The sequence below is a fragment of the Papilio machaon genome, chromosome 6 (genome assembly GCF_912999745.1).
Source record: "Papilio machaon chromosome 6, ilPapMach1.1, whole genome shotgun sequence".
Classification (NCBI taxonomy): Eukaryota; Metazoa; Arthropoda; class Insecta; order Lepidoptera; family Papilionidae; genus Papilio; species Papilio machaon.
In genome coordinates this window covers 2,098,564-2,117,313 of record NC_059991.1, presented here as the reverse complement: position 1 = coordinate 2,117,313, position 18,750 = coordinate 2,098,564, and the positions used below count along the sequence as shown (strand labels likewise).

At 33.1% G+C, this 18,750-nt stretch overlaps 1 protein-coding gene across 1 annotated transcript; it reads right to left on the bottom strand.

Moving 5' to 3' along the window:
* Window positions 1-224: 224 nt before the first annotated feature.
* LOC106721336 (facilitated trehalose transporter Tret1) lies at window positions 225-17,445 on the bottom strand. The gene is made up of 10 exons (XM_045678268.1): window positions 17,237-17,445; window positions 4,874-5,124; window positions 3,877-4,035; window positions 3,474-3,613; window positions 2,219-2,451; window positions 1,475-1,616; window positions 1,193-1,319; window positions 863-1,053; window positions 633-771; window positions 225-456 (listed from the first exon to the last, which is right to left on the bottom strand). The coding sequence occupies exons 1-10, from the start codon at window positions 17,248-17,250 to the stop codon at window positions 332-334; spliced, it is 1,521 nt and encodes a 506-aa protein (XP_045534224.1). The 5' UTR covers window positions 17,251-17,445; the 3' UTR covers window positions 225-331.
* Between the last annotated feature and the right edge of the window lie 1,305 nt (window positions 17,446-18,750).

Genomic DNA, 18,750 nt, shown 5'->3' with positions numbered 1-18,750 from the left:
TAGCTGTAGTGAGGCGACGTAAGGGTTGATATTATTGTAGGTCTAGTGTTGCGCCGATACACCGGCACAGTGTCCACTTTCTCTCTAACAGTACATACAAAAATTATAAATGTATACAAATTGTAAATTGTTACTTGCTTTTTATTTTATAAATAACAAAATAACAGTACATAAAAATCTTATAGAGGGTGTTCCACGATTTACACACGCGCAAATAAGCGATCCTAAATTGTATACATCGCCGTGAGGACAGCCTGTATACATTTTATATCAAAATTGTACTTTTGAGTCAAAACTTATCTACATATCACAATTCTTCTTTTCCCATCGCTCAAGGTAGCGCTGTCTGCGTGTTGTTCTTCTTTAACGTCTTTGTTCTCCCGCAGAAGTAATCTTCTATCTCCTGTAAAGTCTTCCCTTTTGTCTCCGGTAGGAAAAAGTAGAAGAATACTATACCTGAAAGTTACAAGTTTAGGGTTTAACATTTTTGATATAGATCATCCTAAAATCAGTTAATGCATAATTAAATCTGTTGGTACAAAAATTAACTACTTAAAATTAATACCACCAAGACATTAGATAAAATGGAATGAGGGTGATTCGCATGAAACATGAGTAAAAGTACAACCTACCTCCTAACGACATAGCGCCATAGAGTCCGAATGCGCCGTAGTCATTGAGCGAGGCCTTGAGGAAGGGGAAAGTCTTCACAACAGAGAACACGGACAGATGTGCCGCACACGTCGTCATCCCACCCACTATACCACGGACCTAATACAAAACATTATGAAATTATGATAAAGACTACGATAAAACTACTGAAAATCAATTTAATAAAACTAACGCAATTTTAAGCAATTACCTGCGTAGGATAGACTTCTCCGATCATAACCCAGGGCACGATGAGATAGCCCAGCGTACAGGAGATCATGAACACATAAATACTGGCGACAGGTATCCAGGAGTGCACTGGCGGAAGGTTATTGTCTTTCCAGTACTGAACGTGGTACATGTACACTGACAACACTACCATCGTAGAACCGCAACCGATTGCTGGAACATTAAAGATTAATGATGGAAGATTTAATTCACCTAATTGTCAAATACCCTATCAATACAATTGTAATAGAAAACATCTAATTTAGTATTTACTTTATTTATAAATGGATAGCTTATTATTCTGGAATATTACCTGAGACAAACGTAAGCATCCGTCTGCCACATTTTCTGCACAGAATACATCCAACTACTGTGAAGATGACTCGTAGAATACCCATAGATATCGTCAACCAGTATTTATCTAAAGCAGCTCCGGATGCCTGTAAAAATTACTTATATTACTGTTTATTTTAAAATCATTTGATTAATTCATTAATTTAATCTAAAACATTAAAAGACAACTATAAGGAAAAGTTATACATTAGAAATTTATATCCTTTGTATTTCTTTTCTAATAAACATGTTTCTTATTTACCTCAAATACTTCTACAGCGTAAAATGTGATAGTATTAACACCACACCACTGGTAGATGAAGAAATAAACAGCTAAAATGGTAAATGGCTTCAAAGCTGATGGTGACATTAACGCTTTTAATATTTCTTTGGGGGTTTTTAATCTGTAAAGGGAAAGAAACAAAAGAATTGCGTTGAGTTACGTCAAAAAACTGTTCGTACTAACGATACATCCGAATAACTATATGTTTTATAAACATGTTTGGACAGTATAAACGGATAGTAAATATATTTATTTAATTTGCTGTGTTGTACGCAATATAAACAGTTAGAGGGACGTAAATGTTTATCAATAAAGTAATGAAATCAAACTATAATCGTGATTCCGCAATTCCACGCATTGTTAATAAGTTCTAAACAATTGTTTGTTATACCTTGAGCGATTAACAACGTAACATAGTAAACAATATGCTCATATAGTATGCGTATAGTTTTGCCTTTCAATCATATTATCTTCAATGTAAACTATTATCGCATTATCTAAGTTGCTAAAGACATAACAATTCAACCTATTACCTAATATCAACAGTGTCAATTAAAATATTTAGGAGTTACTTTTAGTTACAATAGTTGTTGCGTTTTTCTTTTAACTGTACTCAATAATATATTTAAAAACTCGAAACATTTATTTAACAAAAAAAAACAATGTTCAATCGCCACAATAAAACTTATAAATATAAATCATGATTAAACAAAAATAACTTACGGTTCAACATGATTCTTCTCTTTGAAAGCTATCATCCGTTGTATTTCTTCATCCAGATCGCAGGTAGACCCTCGCAATTTGGCGAGTGAACTCTCAGCGCGTTCCCGCTTGTCCTGTTGTAGCAAGAAGTTTGGCGTCTCCGGCACTAGTAGCATTCCCAGCAAGGATATGATAGGAATCACAGCGCTCACTCCCGCAAGTATGTTCCATGTTGTCACACTGCCTATCACGTACTGGAATAATAAAGAATCATGTCTTATAATACCAGGCAAACATGCCACAAGATTTACTAAAATAAACAAGCGACCACTGCCCATAGACATCTGCAAGAATGTAAAAGGTTGCAGATGCATTGTCTATTTTTAATAAATAGAGGACGGAACATAAATATATATTTCCTTTACATGTCTTCTCTTCCATAAAAATCTCCTTTAATTTACTATCTCATTCTTATAAGAAAAGGAAAATAGGACTAAAATTTGGACTCAGGATTGAACACATCGAAATACATGTTTTAAAGATCACTTATTTTTATAATATTTTAAAATTCGATAATTTTATTTTTAACACTTTTGTAATTAATCAAAAAAATTCCCACAAAAATAAATATTTACCGTATGTAAAAATTTTTTATTGAGCATATTCAAATATTATTCAAATATGTCGTGTCTAAAATGATTGTGTATAAAATTAGCAAACCTTATCACGAGTGTATCGCGTTAGTTGACGTCACGAGCCAATGACGAATGACGGTGTTGTTAACTTGTTTGTTTGTTTGAGGAATAATCTAATTTTATACCCATCAATATTTACCTTACAATTATCAATTATAAAATGTCACGATATTGGACATTGTAATAACACTAAAATAGAATAATAAGTATTACGATACTCATATTCCTAAAGTAAAATTAGAAATGTGCGCTCATGTAAATAACTATTCCAAATACTATAATTCCTACGACAAATTTAAATCTTGATGTTTATATTATGAAAATTAGAATTATATTGTACAAATTGACTTTGCAATATTGGTCATGGCAATACTGCTTTTTTATACACTCCCTGTTATTTTAATTTTTGTTCATAAGTGAAGTGAACAGATTAAATTACTGCATTATTTATGCACATTAACGCACCTTACCGTACTCAAAATGTCTAAAGTAATTAACGCTTTTCATTTATTGCATTAGTCTTTAAAGAACAGAGGTAGCAAGATGTTATACAGGTGAAACCCACTGAAGAAAACACTAACCTGTATGAGCACCCCCGTAGAAACGCCCACCGACGCCAGCGCCCCCAACATGCCGCGGAGATGAGGCTGCGATACCTCGCACGTGTAAACTCGCGCAGGCGCACCCACCATACCAGATCCGAAACCAATAAGGAATCTTCCTGCAGGTTTACATATCTTCTTTTAAAAGATACATAATAACATTACATATACGAAGAAATTATAATTTTGATGCAGCTATTTGACAATTTAATGAAATAAATACAAAAAATATAAGTCCGCAAAAACAGTCAACGTTTATGACCCATTCATAAAATTTGTATTCTTCTAAAGTTTTATTCAAAACGGTGAAGAATATTTGATTTCATTTTGTTGAGATAAACCAATAAGATTGTACTTAAGCCGTTCAAATATATATCCTTACCAATATAAATCATAGGAACATTCTGTGCTGCGGCGATTAGTATCCAGCCAAGGATGAGCGGTATTTCGGTGACGATGAGCGTGCGACGTCTCCCGATGGAATCCATCAGGTAACCGCTCAAGATACAGCCTACAGGGGTGCCCGCCGCGCTTAGACTAGCTGGAAACATTACATATTTTTGTTATATTATACGATTAGATATAAATCATTATTAGATCATTCAGATCGATCCGAGAACTAGTTTATCTTTATTAATTAAAAACAATTAAATGTTATTAATAAGAAAGTTCATAGATCCGTAGCTATCAATAAACTTAAATATTTAGATAAGACGTACGTAATGGATTGACCGCTTGTGATCTAATCACGTATTGATTCGTATAGAAGCTTGATACATTGTAATGATTTAATTAATACTTGTTATCTATAATATTAACTAGATTAAGTATATCTAATTACAATAATAACATAGATAATCGTCTAGGATTTCGAATGTAAATTAATGTAAATTATACTAGGTGATAATCGTCGGTGCCTTAGGGGTTAAGCACTTGACTTACGATCTACAAGTCCGGGGTTCCAATCCCGCTATATACCAATGTGTTTATCGAATTTCGATTTACATATGTATATTTTCCGACGTTCTTACGGTGAAGGAAAACATCGTTATGCAACCAGCACATATATGAGAAGAAATTCAAAGATATGTGTGAAGCCAACCGATCCGTACTGAGCCAGCGTGGTTGACTATGGCCTAGTCACCCCTAAGATTAGGTAGCCTCCGAGCCCCTCTGTGGGGACGTATAGTGAGCTGATGATGGAATGGAAATTATTAAAACTTAAACAAAACCTTTTTTGAAAGAACACAATTGATAGAACACGTTGGTACATGGCAGGATTCGATCTCAAGACCTGCAGATTATAAGTCAAGTGCTTAACTCCTGAGCCACCGACGCTCCTTAATACACACATAGTAAAATAAAAATTAATATGTTACCTATCCAACTGGCCTGATTTTCATTTATATGTATAAAAGAATCAGGACTCTTCAGCTGAGGCAGCGCGGTGGCGGAGAAGCCGAAAGCCATACCCGTGTTGACAGTACCGATGTTGGCTATGAAGGAAGCCAACACTTGCTTGAAGGCCTTCCCTCTGCCAGCTTTACTAGGCTTCTGAGGCTTCTCGGGCATTGCGGTCTTCGTAATAATAGCTGTGTTGCCATTCTTAATAAATGGTGTTGAATCCTTCCTAAGAAATAAAAATATTTAATATAAAATCATTTGTTTGAATAGCATCTGATCTGAGAGTCAAATTTCTTACCGTGGGTTTTGTTAAAGAGATAGCCATATGTTTTATTGAGAGATTTTGGTCTCAGAAACCGACGGTTAGACTAAAAAAATTACCCGCTATTGTCTTAATACTTAGTTAACTTTTAAATCAATGTTTGAAATGCGATATAAACTATTTTAAAATAAGTTAACTTTTTCTTTCATGTTTTTTTTTTGTGTACTAAAACGCAATTAATATTGATTCTGAATAAAAGCGTTTATCGCATGCACAAACATGACTATAAATAAACAGCTCTACGCTCTTTTGTTTAACATATTGTTTATTCAATGAATTCATTAAAACGTGTAAAGAGGTTATTATAATACGAAGGGTTATCGATTTATCATAATGGCGATTATTTGACCTCATAAACGTTAATTGTTTAAGATAATGTGCGGTATAGTTACTCACTCACACAACACTCTTTCTGAAGAAAACGAGATTGTTTCACTATTTTTGGTTGTTGTGCAAATTAATTTTGAATCGAAATCTCATATTAGTAAATTTGCTATTAATAAAATTTAAGGCATTTGAACTGTACGTTATACCGCCATATAAAAGTCAATCACGTTTTTAGTATAATTCTTATAAGGCCAAGCAATTAATTTCCCTAACAATAACGTGTTACAAAGGACAACGGAATCCAAACTCAGGCTATTTAAATTAGCACCAGAATAGATAACAGTACAGGAAAATAAAGCAGTAAAGTTGTGAGAACAAATCCATGACCAAGATCTTACATGTTGCATATGAATAGGATACGACTAAGTAAAAATAAAATATTCAATATAAAAATTCACTTTAGTTATTTATAAGACAATAGCAACGACTTATATAGGGTTTTTCAACAAGAACTTTGTTTTTCAATTGGGGCCACACCAACAACATGACAGTTTTGACATTTAGTTTTTTAACCTATTCGTAGTAAATGCTTTGGCAATTGCTACAATGAATTCAATTTCGCTCGAAAATCGCATTAAAATAACTAAAATCCACTATGAAAATGGTGCAATTTATTGCAAACCAAATTTCCCGAAATTCAGCTGTTAAATGGCCAGCCAGATCGTGTGATTTAACACCACTGGATTATTTTTTGTGGGGCTATGTTAAGGACAGAATCTATACGGAGCCAATCGAATCGATCACGGCTTTAAAACTCAAAATCCTTGACGTGATTAACGAAATAGGCCCGCCATTTTGCTTTGATGCAAACTTTGATGAAAGAATCGACATCTGTCAGCGTGGTCGTGGTGGACATTTGCCAGATATCATTTTTCATTCTTCGTTATTTTATTGTATTCAATAAAAATTTGAATCATCTTCACCTAAACTCTTTGTTTTATTTTGTTTTAGAAAACAAAGTTCTTGTTGAAAAACCCTATATTTTAATCAAAGAGTTATTCACTTTATAACCTAAACCTACACTAATAAATTTTAACCCAAAACCGAGTAAAAACGAAATTATTATCGTATTTTAACATCATTAAAAATGAGGGTTACGAAAGAATACATCTAGAATGTAAATAATAATATCTTATCAAAGATTTTCTAGTGCAGATTTTAAAGTTTGTGTCTTGCGTCATTTAATTCAATTAAACTCGACAAATAAACAATTTTTTTATAACTGTTGTAAAATTTCACAATTCGACCTTGCTTTATTTCTCTTAGTGTGGGTTTTCACTGTGACAACACAAAAACAAACAAATACTGTCATCTCTGTCACTCTCTGTAATGCTTACCTACTCTTTTGATGGGTTTTCAACATGTTTCATTATATATTATATACGTACATCTTACTAATATTATAAATGCGAATGTTTAGATGGATGTATGTTTGTTTGAAGAAACAGCGAGGAATGCAACGGCTCAACGGATCTTGATGAAATTTGGCACAGATATAGAACATAGTGTAGAAGAACACATAGGTAACTTTTTTTTTAATTCCGCGCGTACGAAGTCGCGGACGACAGCTAATAATCTTATCTATATATATAAAAGAAAGTCGTGTTAGTTACACTATTTATAAATCAAGATCGGCTGAATCGATTTGACTGGAAATTGGTGGGCAGGTAGCTTAGAACCAGGAATAGGACATAGGATAATTTTTACCCCGTCTTCTATTTTTTTTTTATTCCGCGCGGACGGAGTCGCGGGTAAAAGTAGTAGTATATATTTTGTTGTACACTTCGTAAGCTTAATACATTTGACCGTGACATAATGATAAAATATGTAAATACCATCATACTCCCATATCATTAAATGAAAATTGTAACTTTTTTATTAATGATAATGAATTTGAACTTCACCATCATTTTCTTCTCGTTATATTGTGAATGCAAATTAGACATATAAATATTAAAGAAGGTAAGTTATAGAAACATAGAGATGTGAAATACGATATGTGCAAAAAAGACTTACGGAAAATTACTCGTGGTTTAAAAATAAATTGTAGTTACTATCTTCAAAAAAAAGAGATGTCCCACTGTTTTTATTGACCTCTAAAATACTTAGATATATCAAATTACAAAATCAGTCTAATTGTTTAGGTTAACTTGGGCTACCTATGTGAAAACCTGTTGTCAGTATAAATGTTCTAAGTAATTTACAATTGAATGAGAGTGTGAAAGGGTATTAATAAAAAGTCATCCATCCATCTATCTATACATTCGCATTTACAATATTACTACCTGTCGCCCGCGACTCCGTCCACACAGCATTGAAAAAAAGCATACTTAGTTACCGTTCCGGATATACTTTTAAACATACATCCATCCATTCGTCCGTCCACTTAAACATTCGCATTTATAATATTAGTAAGAATATATAGTGTAGTAAAAAGATTAGATCCGAACTATTTTTCTATAAATATTTATAAAATTGAGTTTGCGTTGCTTATAAAGAAAACCGATAGTTTTTTTTTTTTTGTATGTTTTTTCGCGTTTTCGCTATGTTTTCTGTATCTGATGCACGCGAGCATATCTTAAATGGGCGCTGAAGAAGTTGGTTGCTGGTAAAAAATAAATACATATATGGTTTTAAAGTAAAGACTTGTCGGTGAAGCGAAATTTTATGAATATAAATATCGCTAATAAAAAAATCACAGAATATTCAAGGCACAATAATGCTAACGACCGATTTGTACTCAGACATTTGTAAACAAAACAGCAGCACAACGGAGTTAAGTGGGTAATTTAGTACATATTTATTAATACCAGCTTTTGTCCGCGATTTTGTCTGCTCAGAATTTAAATAAAAGGTTGAAAAGTATTTCATATGTTCCTCAAGACTGTGTTCTATATGTGTGCCAAATTTCAATAAGATGAGTTGAACCGTTGCGGAGTTATCGAGTAAATATGTAAATAAAACGTACCACACAGGAACTGTACATATTTCCGGCATCTTAGGTAGCCCATGTGTTCTTCCAGACTGTGTTCTACATATTTACCAAATTTCATAAAGATGCCTGCAGCCGTTTTGGAGATATCTTCTAACTAACATCCATCCATACATCCAAATATTCGCATTTATAACATTAGAAAGATTATTACGTTCGAGTTTAAAACCAGACTGAAGAGAAATATTTATCGCGCGATCTTCTGTAGTCAAAACGGCTTATTCAATGTTGAAAACTACGATGTCGTTCGTTTCATATTTTATCCATTATTATTGGGTTCAGTCAATTGGATTTATTTTTTGATTTTAGAAAAATGCTAAATAGCTGTAATTAGTCTTCAAACAACAAGTAATATTAGCTTATTGACGAAGTTTAGAAACATACTAGATGACATCGCATCCACTAAAAACTGCTTTATACTTGTTTTAACCAGAAATACGAAGGATTTCTTTGTAGAAATGAGTAGTAAATGTTAATATAGTAATAAATTTGTTCATTGTAGTCGTCACGTATTTTTCATAATTCAAGTGACAAAACTGAAAATTAAAAAAAACAAAACATATGATGTCACTTAATATGCCACGTGTTTAGTAAATGAACTTTCACGATCATACCTAACCCAGGGTAGGAATAGATTACGGATTTCCATTTGAGCAGTCCTGATACATTCTCACATCTATGGATCTGCATATCTGTTTCAAATAAGCTTTTACTCGTACATTTAATTAATTAATTAAAATGTATTTAATTTAATTTTTTAATTTAATTAATCTTATAAGCATTTAATACGTCTATTGTACGATTAGGCTATGCTTAATTGCTAGTATATTTAATTTTATTATCTAACTTATTTTTTACGGAAAAATATTATTAAACAACTAATTATTAAATAACCATAACTAATTATTTATGCAAGGTTTAAATATAATTATTAAATGTAAGTAAATATTTATTAGTTAAAGAATTTTCTATGCAAAAACAATATTCATGCTATGTATCGGTAAAAACTGGTTAGGGTATTAATATTAGTTTATTAATGTTTATATTAATATATTAGTAATATTTATCCAGTTTCATCTGGTTTCTGTTTTATATTATCGTAAATAAATTTATATTCTTGCTGTGTAAAGCCTTCTCTAAAGGTATATATTAGGTCCTTACATATGAAATTGGCGTTTTTCGTACTGGCCAATTTAATCACGAATTTCTCCTCTTTGGTAAGGAATTCCAAATTCAAATTTGTACAGCTATAGACTCATGTATTTGTGGTTCGATGACCGTCATTCATTTGTTTTTTTTCTTCTGTTTTTTTCTGTTTGCGTCACTCATTTTACAAAATGGAAAACTAAAAATATCGCATTATTTACGAGTACGAGTTCCACGGTGGCACTAGTGCTGCGGAAACGACTCGAAGGGTGAATGATGTGTATGGCGGTCGTGTTGCAAAAGAAAACACAGTTCGTTTTTGGTTCAACGTTTTCGTTCTGGAAATTTCGATCTGCAAAACAAGCCCCGTGGACGGCCTGAGACTCAAGTTGATAATGAAGAGTTGAAGGCTATTTTGGAAGCGGATCCATCGCAAACCACGTCCGAGTTAGCTGCAGGCTGCGATGTTAGTGATAAAACTGTTTTAATTCACTTGAAGCAAATTGGGAAGATTAAAAAGCTTGAAAGGTGGGTACCTCACGAATTGACTGAAGCAAACCGGCAAACGCGCGTCGACTGTTGCGTTACATTACTAAACCGGCACAATAATGAAGGTATTTTAAACCGAATCATTACCTGTGATGAAAAATGGATTCTTTACGATAATCGGAAGCGCTCAGCGCAATGGTTGGATCCTGGCCAGCCAGCCAAATCCTGCTCCAAGCGAAAATTAACCCCAAAAAAGTTACTTGTAAGCGTTTGGTGGACTAGTGCCGGTATTGTTCATTACAGTTTTCTCAAATCTGGCCAGACTATTACGGCTGATGTCTATTGTCAGCAATTGCAAACCATGATGGAAAAGCTATCGGCTAAACAACCTAGGCTGGTCAATCGCTCCACGCCACTGCTGCTTCACGACAACGCTAGACCACACACTGCGCAACAGACGGCTACTAAATTAGAAGAGCTTCAATTGGAAAGTCTAAGACATCCTCCGTACTCCCCGGACCTTGCTCCAACAGATTACCATTTTTTTCGAAATTTGGATAACTTCTTGCAAGGGAAAAAATTCAACTCCGATGGGGCAGTCCAAATCGTCTTCAAAGATTTTATTGATTCCCGTCCGACTGGTTTTTTTAGTAAAGGGATCAATGAACTACCTATGAGATGGCAAAAGTGCATAGAAAATAATGGTTCATACTTTGATTAATTAAATATATTATATTAAAAAATATTCGACTTTTTTTCCTCCCATACAAAACGCCAATTTCATATGTAAGGACCTAATAGTTCTATTTAAATTATGTCACGTGATTACACTGATAATCTTACTAATATTATAAATGCGAATGTTTAGATGGATGGATGTTTGTTTGAAGGTATCTCCGGAACCACTCAACAGATCTTGATGAAATATTGCACTGATTTATAGAACATAGTTTGGAAGAACACATAGGCTACTTATTAAGGTTTTTTTTGATTTCGCGCGGACGGAGCCGCGGGCTACAGATAGTTTAATATAAAAGTAGTTCAACTCGACATGCTTTACCGTTCAGGATTCCGAACATATCTTACTAATATTATAAATGCGAATGTTTAGATGAATGGATGTTTGTTTGAAGGTATCTCCAGGACTGCTGCATGGATCTCGATGAAATTTGTTGTAGAAGTAGAGCCTGGAAGAACACTTATTACTTTTTTTTTAATTCCGCGCGGACAGAGTCGCGGACGACGCGACTCTAGCTAGTAGAAGATAAAGTTACAAACATAATTTTCTATTCAGTTAGATTCCAGGAAGACATTACCAACAAAGTCGGTTTATAATAATAAAAAACAAAACAACTTTATCAAAAGCATTCTGCAATTTCTTTGTTCTCTTTTATTGCATCTGATATTTACATTTGTACTTACACAGTAATACAGCGATTACTGTATCTTATCAGATCGCTGTATCGGCAAGATAATAGTCATAAAAACAAATATCGAATTTATAAACTTCTTAACAACTGATCCCTGAACCCTTCATTATCTGTGACATGAGCACTTCAAGTCATTAGCCCGCGACGTGCTCGCTTGATGTTGTCGACGTGATAAGATGTGACGTGATAAATGACAACTTCGTCAAATGTCACACTTGTATTATGCGGCATTATTATAATAAGGTTAAGAGAGAAGCCACACGATCGGTACTGCACGCAGCTTCAGCGTAACATGTGGCTTTTCTCTTAATGTAATTTTTTTCTTTCTTAGCATTTTAGAGTGAGAAGAGAACAAAAATTAAAAGTGTGTGTAAAATTAACTTTATCAGGGTCAATTTTGCAAATCCCTTTGAATACAATCGCCGACATTGTCAAATAATATAGGTAAAACTTAATACGAATAGCTTAAGGAATATTTTGTTTAATTATAAACTTACATGTTAAGAAAAACCATGTAAAATACAAAGAATTATTCAAAGTTACAATACAAACACTGTTGTTAATGTATTAACGAATTCTAACGGCTCGTATGAAACAACGAACGCATTGCAAATTACTGGTTATACAAGTGTAGACTACATTCAGCGATTTCTAAGCAAATGCTGGCATTTTAAAATAGTCGACAGAAAAACAAACGTATAATTACATACACGTGTTTTTAAAGTTCATCAATAATTTCTGAGTAACTCTCTGGATTAAAGATACGTTTCGGACACATTTAGAGACAGAATTGTGTAAAACTATCCAGGTTGCACCGTGTTCGTAGACACAAATATTTATAGCAAACTGCAAAACGTTGGCAGAGAGAGAGCAGTGTTTTATGGTAAATGAGACAGACGTTATTTATTATGTAATTGTAAATATAGCAAACAATAAAGCAGCTATTTCCAAACCACTACGACTTAGGGTCCTTCAAGAAGCGAGCATACATCTTTCTTAAAGGCCGGCAACGCATCTGCAATTCTCCTAGTGTTGCGGATGTCCATGGGCGTCGATGATCACTTCGGTGTTCGCGCCGCTCGTTTGCCCCCTTCTCATATATAAAAAAAAAAGCTGTACAATCATAAGTATTTAATAAATTCAACTAATGTGCAAAGCGAATGTGCACGATCACGAAACCCTCTTTTTTATAAGAGAAGGGGGCAAACGAGCAGAGGGAACACCAAGGTGTTCATCGACGTCCATGGACATCTGCAATACCAGACCTCTTTTGTGATTACTGGTTTATCATTTTTTTTTGGTTTAACAGGCAACAGATTTACTGTGGGAGATTCCTATATTAATCCACCTAAAAGAATATAGCTTAGTGTCTCCATATGCTAGATTAGTGTTTCATCAGTCACGGTCAAAGATATTGTGCGGGTAGTTATTCGCAGTTTTCCAAATGGACGGAATCGGTTCCGACGATTGACCTCATTTTCGAATTAAGTACGTAATTGTGGATAGTTTGTCTCTCTTAAAAGTCCCGCCAACAACTTATGAGTACAGTAATTATTTTTGAAGTAAAAATTACTTATAGATATTTTACTGGCAACATTTTTAAGACATAAAACAAAAGTAGCTTCTTTCGTAAATTATCGTTTCTTTAGAATTTTAATATGAACGTAAATATGGTATTTCTCGCCAAGAAAAATAAACAATGACAAAATGGCCTGTAAAAATGACAAGTTGAGTGAAACATGTCAATTCGGGATGTCCAAAAGTGTTTGAAAAATCTGAACACGACATTGAAATGATCGATATGAATACGTTGAAAATATTCTAAATATTCTAGCTCGTTAAAAGTACTTGGCACGAATTATAGAGACTTTATACCTTTGACGTAATCCTCATACAACTTCCCGTCACAGAAGTTTGGACTGGTCCGTTGTGACAAGAGCATAGTTAATTATACCATCCCAGCTAACAATGAGATAATTGATTAGAGTTTGACGTACATAATTCGACTCGTTTTCGAAAGGATACAATCATTGCGTACATGTAAAAATTTCAACGTTGCTTCTTTTAAAATTAGAACAGTACTCCAAATTTCTAAAGGATAGGATGGTTATATATGCAGTTCTTTATCTATTTAACGATATATATATTCAGTGGACTTGGGACCTTTTAACATTGAGTCCCGAAGATGATACAAAGTTAAGTGGGCAATTTGTTATGAATAAATTATTTTGCATTTCTTTTGTTATTTGTGCAACGCATTGTAATGATCAATTTCCGCGTAAATAACACAACATAGAGATAGTTGGTAGATTTATTATGACCACATAAGCTTCCAGAAATTTAAATCTATAAATTCGTTAATTTTCTAATTAAAAATGATCCCACTTTCCGACTCAATACGTAAGATGAGGCGATGTTTTCCAGTTTTGGCGGGAGTTCTAAAAATCTATAATGAGTTATGATGTTGCCAAATGTTGGTAATTAGTAAATACTTATGTAACCGAAACCATCTAAAATTATTCCATTAGCATTGAAATGGAGATGTCTTTATTTATTTTAAGCAGAAACCTGATGACATCTCTTTTGGCAATTGTTTATATTTATTCTCGAAAACAACTAAAATAAAATTTTGTAGTTCAGGTAAATGTCGAAAATGAATTGTTTATTTTTGAAATGTAATATGTTATAGTTTTCTTTAAAAACTTTTTTCACATATCACAAACTAGACCCCACTTTTATCCAACTTGCTAGTGTTGGGTTAATCCTAAACACAGTTTATTAAGGGTATAGAAGCTGTGGGCGAAGTAACGTCCACCCTTTTCCTTCCCCTCGGTACTGTCGTCCGTTGCTCTGTATGTACTTTCTGTATTTTTGGTAATAAATTGTTCATTTAATTCTGGAAGACTGTTTATTATGTCAACCCCGAAAATCTGACAACTGGACGATAATGTTTTTAAAAGAAATATGCACGTTTTGGTCGTTCTATTGTGACCTGTATTTCCAGCTTCTCTGATTTTATTGTTTTAATTCTTTCCGGAGATTTACAGAATTGTACTTGAGTTATTAAATTATTTACTGTTCCTTATCTTCAGGCATTGTTTATAAATAGAAACTGTACAAACCAAGCAAGTCAATAACCGTTGCACGCCGTCGGAGTGTGGCTGCATATGAAAGATGTTGGAGCCTCGCCAGACGCCTTCACCTTGTCACCGAGTTACTAACGCTTTATGTCAAACTGCTCTATACTTGGCATTCAGTACCAGCTCTCCTTTTGGTAAAATGACACCATCTTTTGTTACCAGCATTAAAGGAAGATATGTACACAGAACAATAACTTTTAAATAAAAGTGACTTCTAATCCAATCACGGAGGAGAGATTTACTACGACTAAATAATACGATTTATTAAAATTTACTATACTGTTCCTTGTGTGTGTTGATTTTAACATACCTCTAGGTTTGTGATAGGCTAGGACAAGACTCAATCTACATATCCGTATCCTTAGCCATTAGACTATTGAATTCGTTCATCATATGATGACTAAAGTTTTTGTAGGTTATGTGTGTTCTATTGTAATTTTCACTAATTTAAACTGACTGGACTGACTTTGAATTATGTGTTGTTATTCGATACGTTATCAGTCTTCGTTCTTTATACGTTAAATTGATAAATATTGACCTTTATTCTGATACTCACCACGTTGGGGTGCGAAATAAATGGCGAGCGTAAAAAAGCGTAAACATAGATAACTGAGGATGTAGCTGGATAACAAACGCTTCTCGTTTTATAAAGAGATAGTCAGCCACGTAATTTACAACCATATTGATATGACGCAAGTACTTTAATTCCAAAGCTCCATATTTGTTATCACGTTTTATAGATTTCATTTCATCATAGAATTTTTTTAGGGCAAAGGAAATATATTTCCGTTATAAATTGTAATTCCTCTCACCACGTTACACGCATTACGCATTTGATGCACTTCGGTTCATGATACGTCCATCAGTTAAAGAAGGATAAGATGGTTTTGTAATTGTACTTTCTGGAGCTAACGGATAGAAAAGCATATGTTTAAATCTTTGCTAAACTTGGCTACATTAGATTGCTTGAAATAATGTATAATAAATAGTGCGTTGGTAACCTAAGGTTCAAGAGAAAGGTTAAGATAAGGTTTAAGATGTTCTTTGTATTCTTGTAAAACGTTGATTTTAATGTAGGTTCTAAAACTGATGATTTCTCGGTCATAACTTTCATTTATATGTGCTCCTGTGACGTCACCAGTTACAAATACTCTTTACATTATCGGGCTTCAAGGCTTTTTTGTATTCCTTTTGTTGAACGCGAATGATCATTCGTACGAAGCGCTTTGTTTGAAACTTTGCTACTTTGAACGTACATAAAAGTATTCATTTGCATATGTCTACTTTTGTGTACGTTAAAAGAAGCAATATACGACCTGTATAAATATTGTGTCTATGATTTTTAAAGAAAACCATTCAAACAAAATGTCGCTTGTATTTTTCGGTAGAACGGTCAGATGTCCCTTATAATTTCAATATCACAAATTGATTAGTTTGTAAGATGATAAAAATCGATTAAAAAAATTGAATTTCTTGAAGCTGCGAGTAGAAAACTTTTTGCAAACAACCTCAAGGTTCGAATACATAATTTCTTTAAAATCGAAAAGGTAACCACGAATTTTATCAAAAAAAAAGGTGGGCACCACTTATCAATCTATATACCTTAACTATACATATACCTTGACTCTAAGTAACGTGGTAATGATAATAGAATCAAAAATAACTTTTAATTACTAATTAAAACCAATTAATTATTTTTAGAATAAATTACGCCAACTAATTAATTTCTTATAATCGATCTTTCCAATTTAGAACGTTGCTATTGTTTTAATGGAAACAGAAACGTGATGGTATTTATTAAAATTTGTGTTACTTTCACCAAATTAGGCAGGACATTGCTCCTGCACAAATGTCTTCGATGTTGCACGATAATCATTTCATGCGAGCAAACTACTCTTATCTTTTCTATATATGTTTTAACGTATAAAGATACTAATATATCTAAGATTTTCAAAATCAATTTACATGTTATTTTTTTACTTCTTTCATTGTGTTTGATTTAATAACATTTATATTACGTCTTTGATTAACAATATTTTAACAAATTATTATTATTTATGAAATTAACATCTGTAATACAATTCTAACCTATTTAATTAAACATAGATTAATTATTGTAAATAATAATTAAATAGTTACTAGGCCAATAGGCGATTACAAAATATTTACGTTAAAAATAGTCCAATGCGTTTTCTAATCGTACTGTAAATATAAACAATAGAGATGGCACGAGCATAGATAAAAAATAATATACATAAAAAAAGTACAATACATAAAATTTAAAACACATCACTAGTTAGTTTTATTGCTAAAAAGTACGTGAATTTTTTCTGTTGCATATGCATTTAGGTATATTTTGAGAACTTAATTACAACCTCATTTAAAAAATAATTATAACGAATAAAACATGAAATAATAAAATAAATACATACTTTTCTTCCGACATTTTTCTAAATACACTTTAATGTTCTTCACAATATCACAGGGATTTTATTATTCTATCTAATTCTGATCACATTATATGCATATTTAAAACGATGAAAATCAAATATTAATTTTGCGTAAAACAGCACGCATTTAAAAAACGACGCGTCAACCGCTTATGGCGGGAAGGTATGGACTGGCGCGAAATTAATGTTGCTCGCATATATGGACATTTTCCCGCTCATACTCACGACACATGTATTTTCAGGATTTTCTTTTGTTCAGCGGTAATAACCGAAGCAAGGAATATACAATTTGTGTAGTTTTAAAAATATATCGCCTATAAAAGCAGTTAGGTATTAAAAGGTATTCTGGTTTTGGCAGTCTTTTTAAATTTAATCAAAACGTTTTGATTACTAAAAATTATTTTAAGTGTTTTTTAACAATAATTTGTTTCTGATATTTTTTATATTTTAAGTTGTATATTTCATACAAGGAAATTATTTATTCAAATACGTATATATTAAGTATGGCACAACCCTCTCTTACCACGACTTAGATTTAGATATATCTCGCCATATTTGCGATAATGTCGTATTGTATTTAGTAACTGTCTTTTGCCGACGACTTCATCAGCAGCAGAATTAAATAATAATAATAGGTAGCCTAAGTGTTCTTCCAGACTATGTTTTATATCTGTTCCAAATTTCATCGAGATCCTTTAAACCGTTAGAGATAACGTAGTAACAAACATCTATCCAAACTTTCGCATTTATAATAGTATGGTTAAACGATCACGTGCGATAGACGTTGTGATTACATTTACATAATTAACCTTTTGTTTAAAAATTGTAATTATTTTCATTTTTGATTCAATGCTAATGCGAAAAGTACGTGTTAAACTTTAAAAACGTACAATTGTTAGCCGAATTTCATCACTCGACAAAGTCACAAAAACCACAAAAGTAGATACACGAATGACGTAGGCAATATTACATTTTGCGAATACCCTTTTCTTACGGTGAAGGAAAACATCGTGATGCAACCTGCACATATCTGAGAAGAAATTCAAAGATATGTGTGAAGTCAACCAACCCGCACTTGGCCAGCGTGGTTGACTATGGCCTAGTCACCCCTAACTTGGGGTAGGCTCCGAGCCCCTCGGTGGGGACGTATAGTGAGCTGATGATGATGATGATGATGAATACCCTTAATACATCTTACTAATATTATAAATGTGAATGTTCAGATGGATGGATGGATGTTTATTTGAAGGTATCTCCGGAACGGTTCAACGGATCTTGATGAAAATTGGCACAGATGTAGAACATAGTCTGGAAGATAGGCTACTTATTAAGTTTTTTTAATGCCGCGTGGACAGAGTCGCGTGCGACAGATAATGGTTTATAGAACCTAAGCCAGCACTGGCTAAGATAAACTACTTCGTGTAAATAAACAGCATTATAAAAATAAATCCAAACGAAATAAGAATATTAACGAATGCGGCCGTTGTCCTAATTAC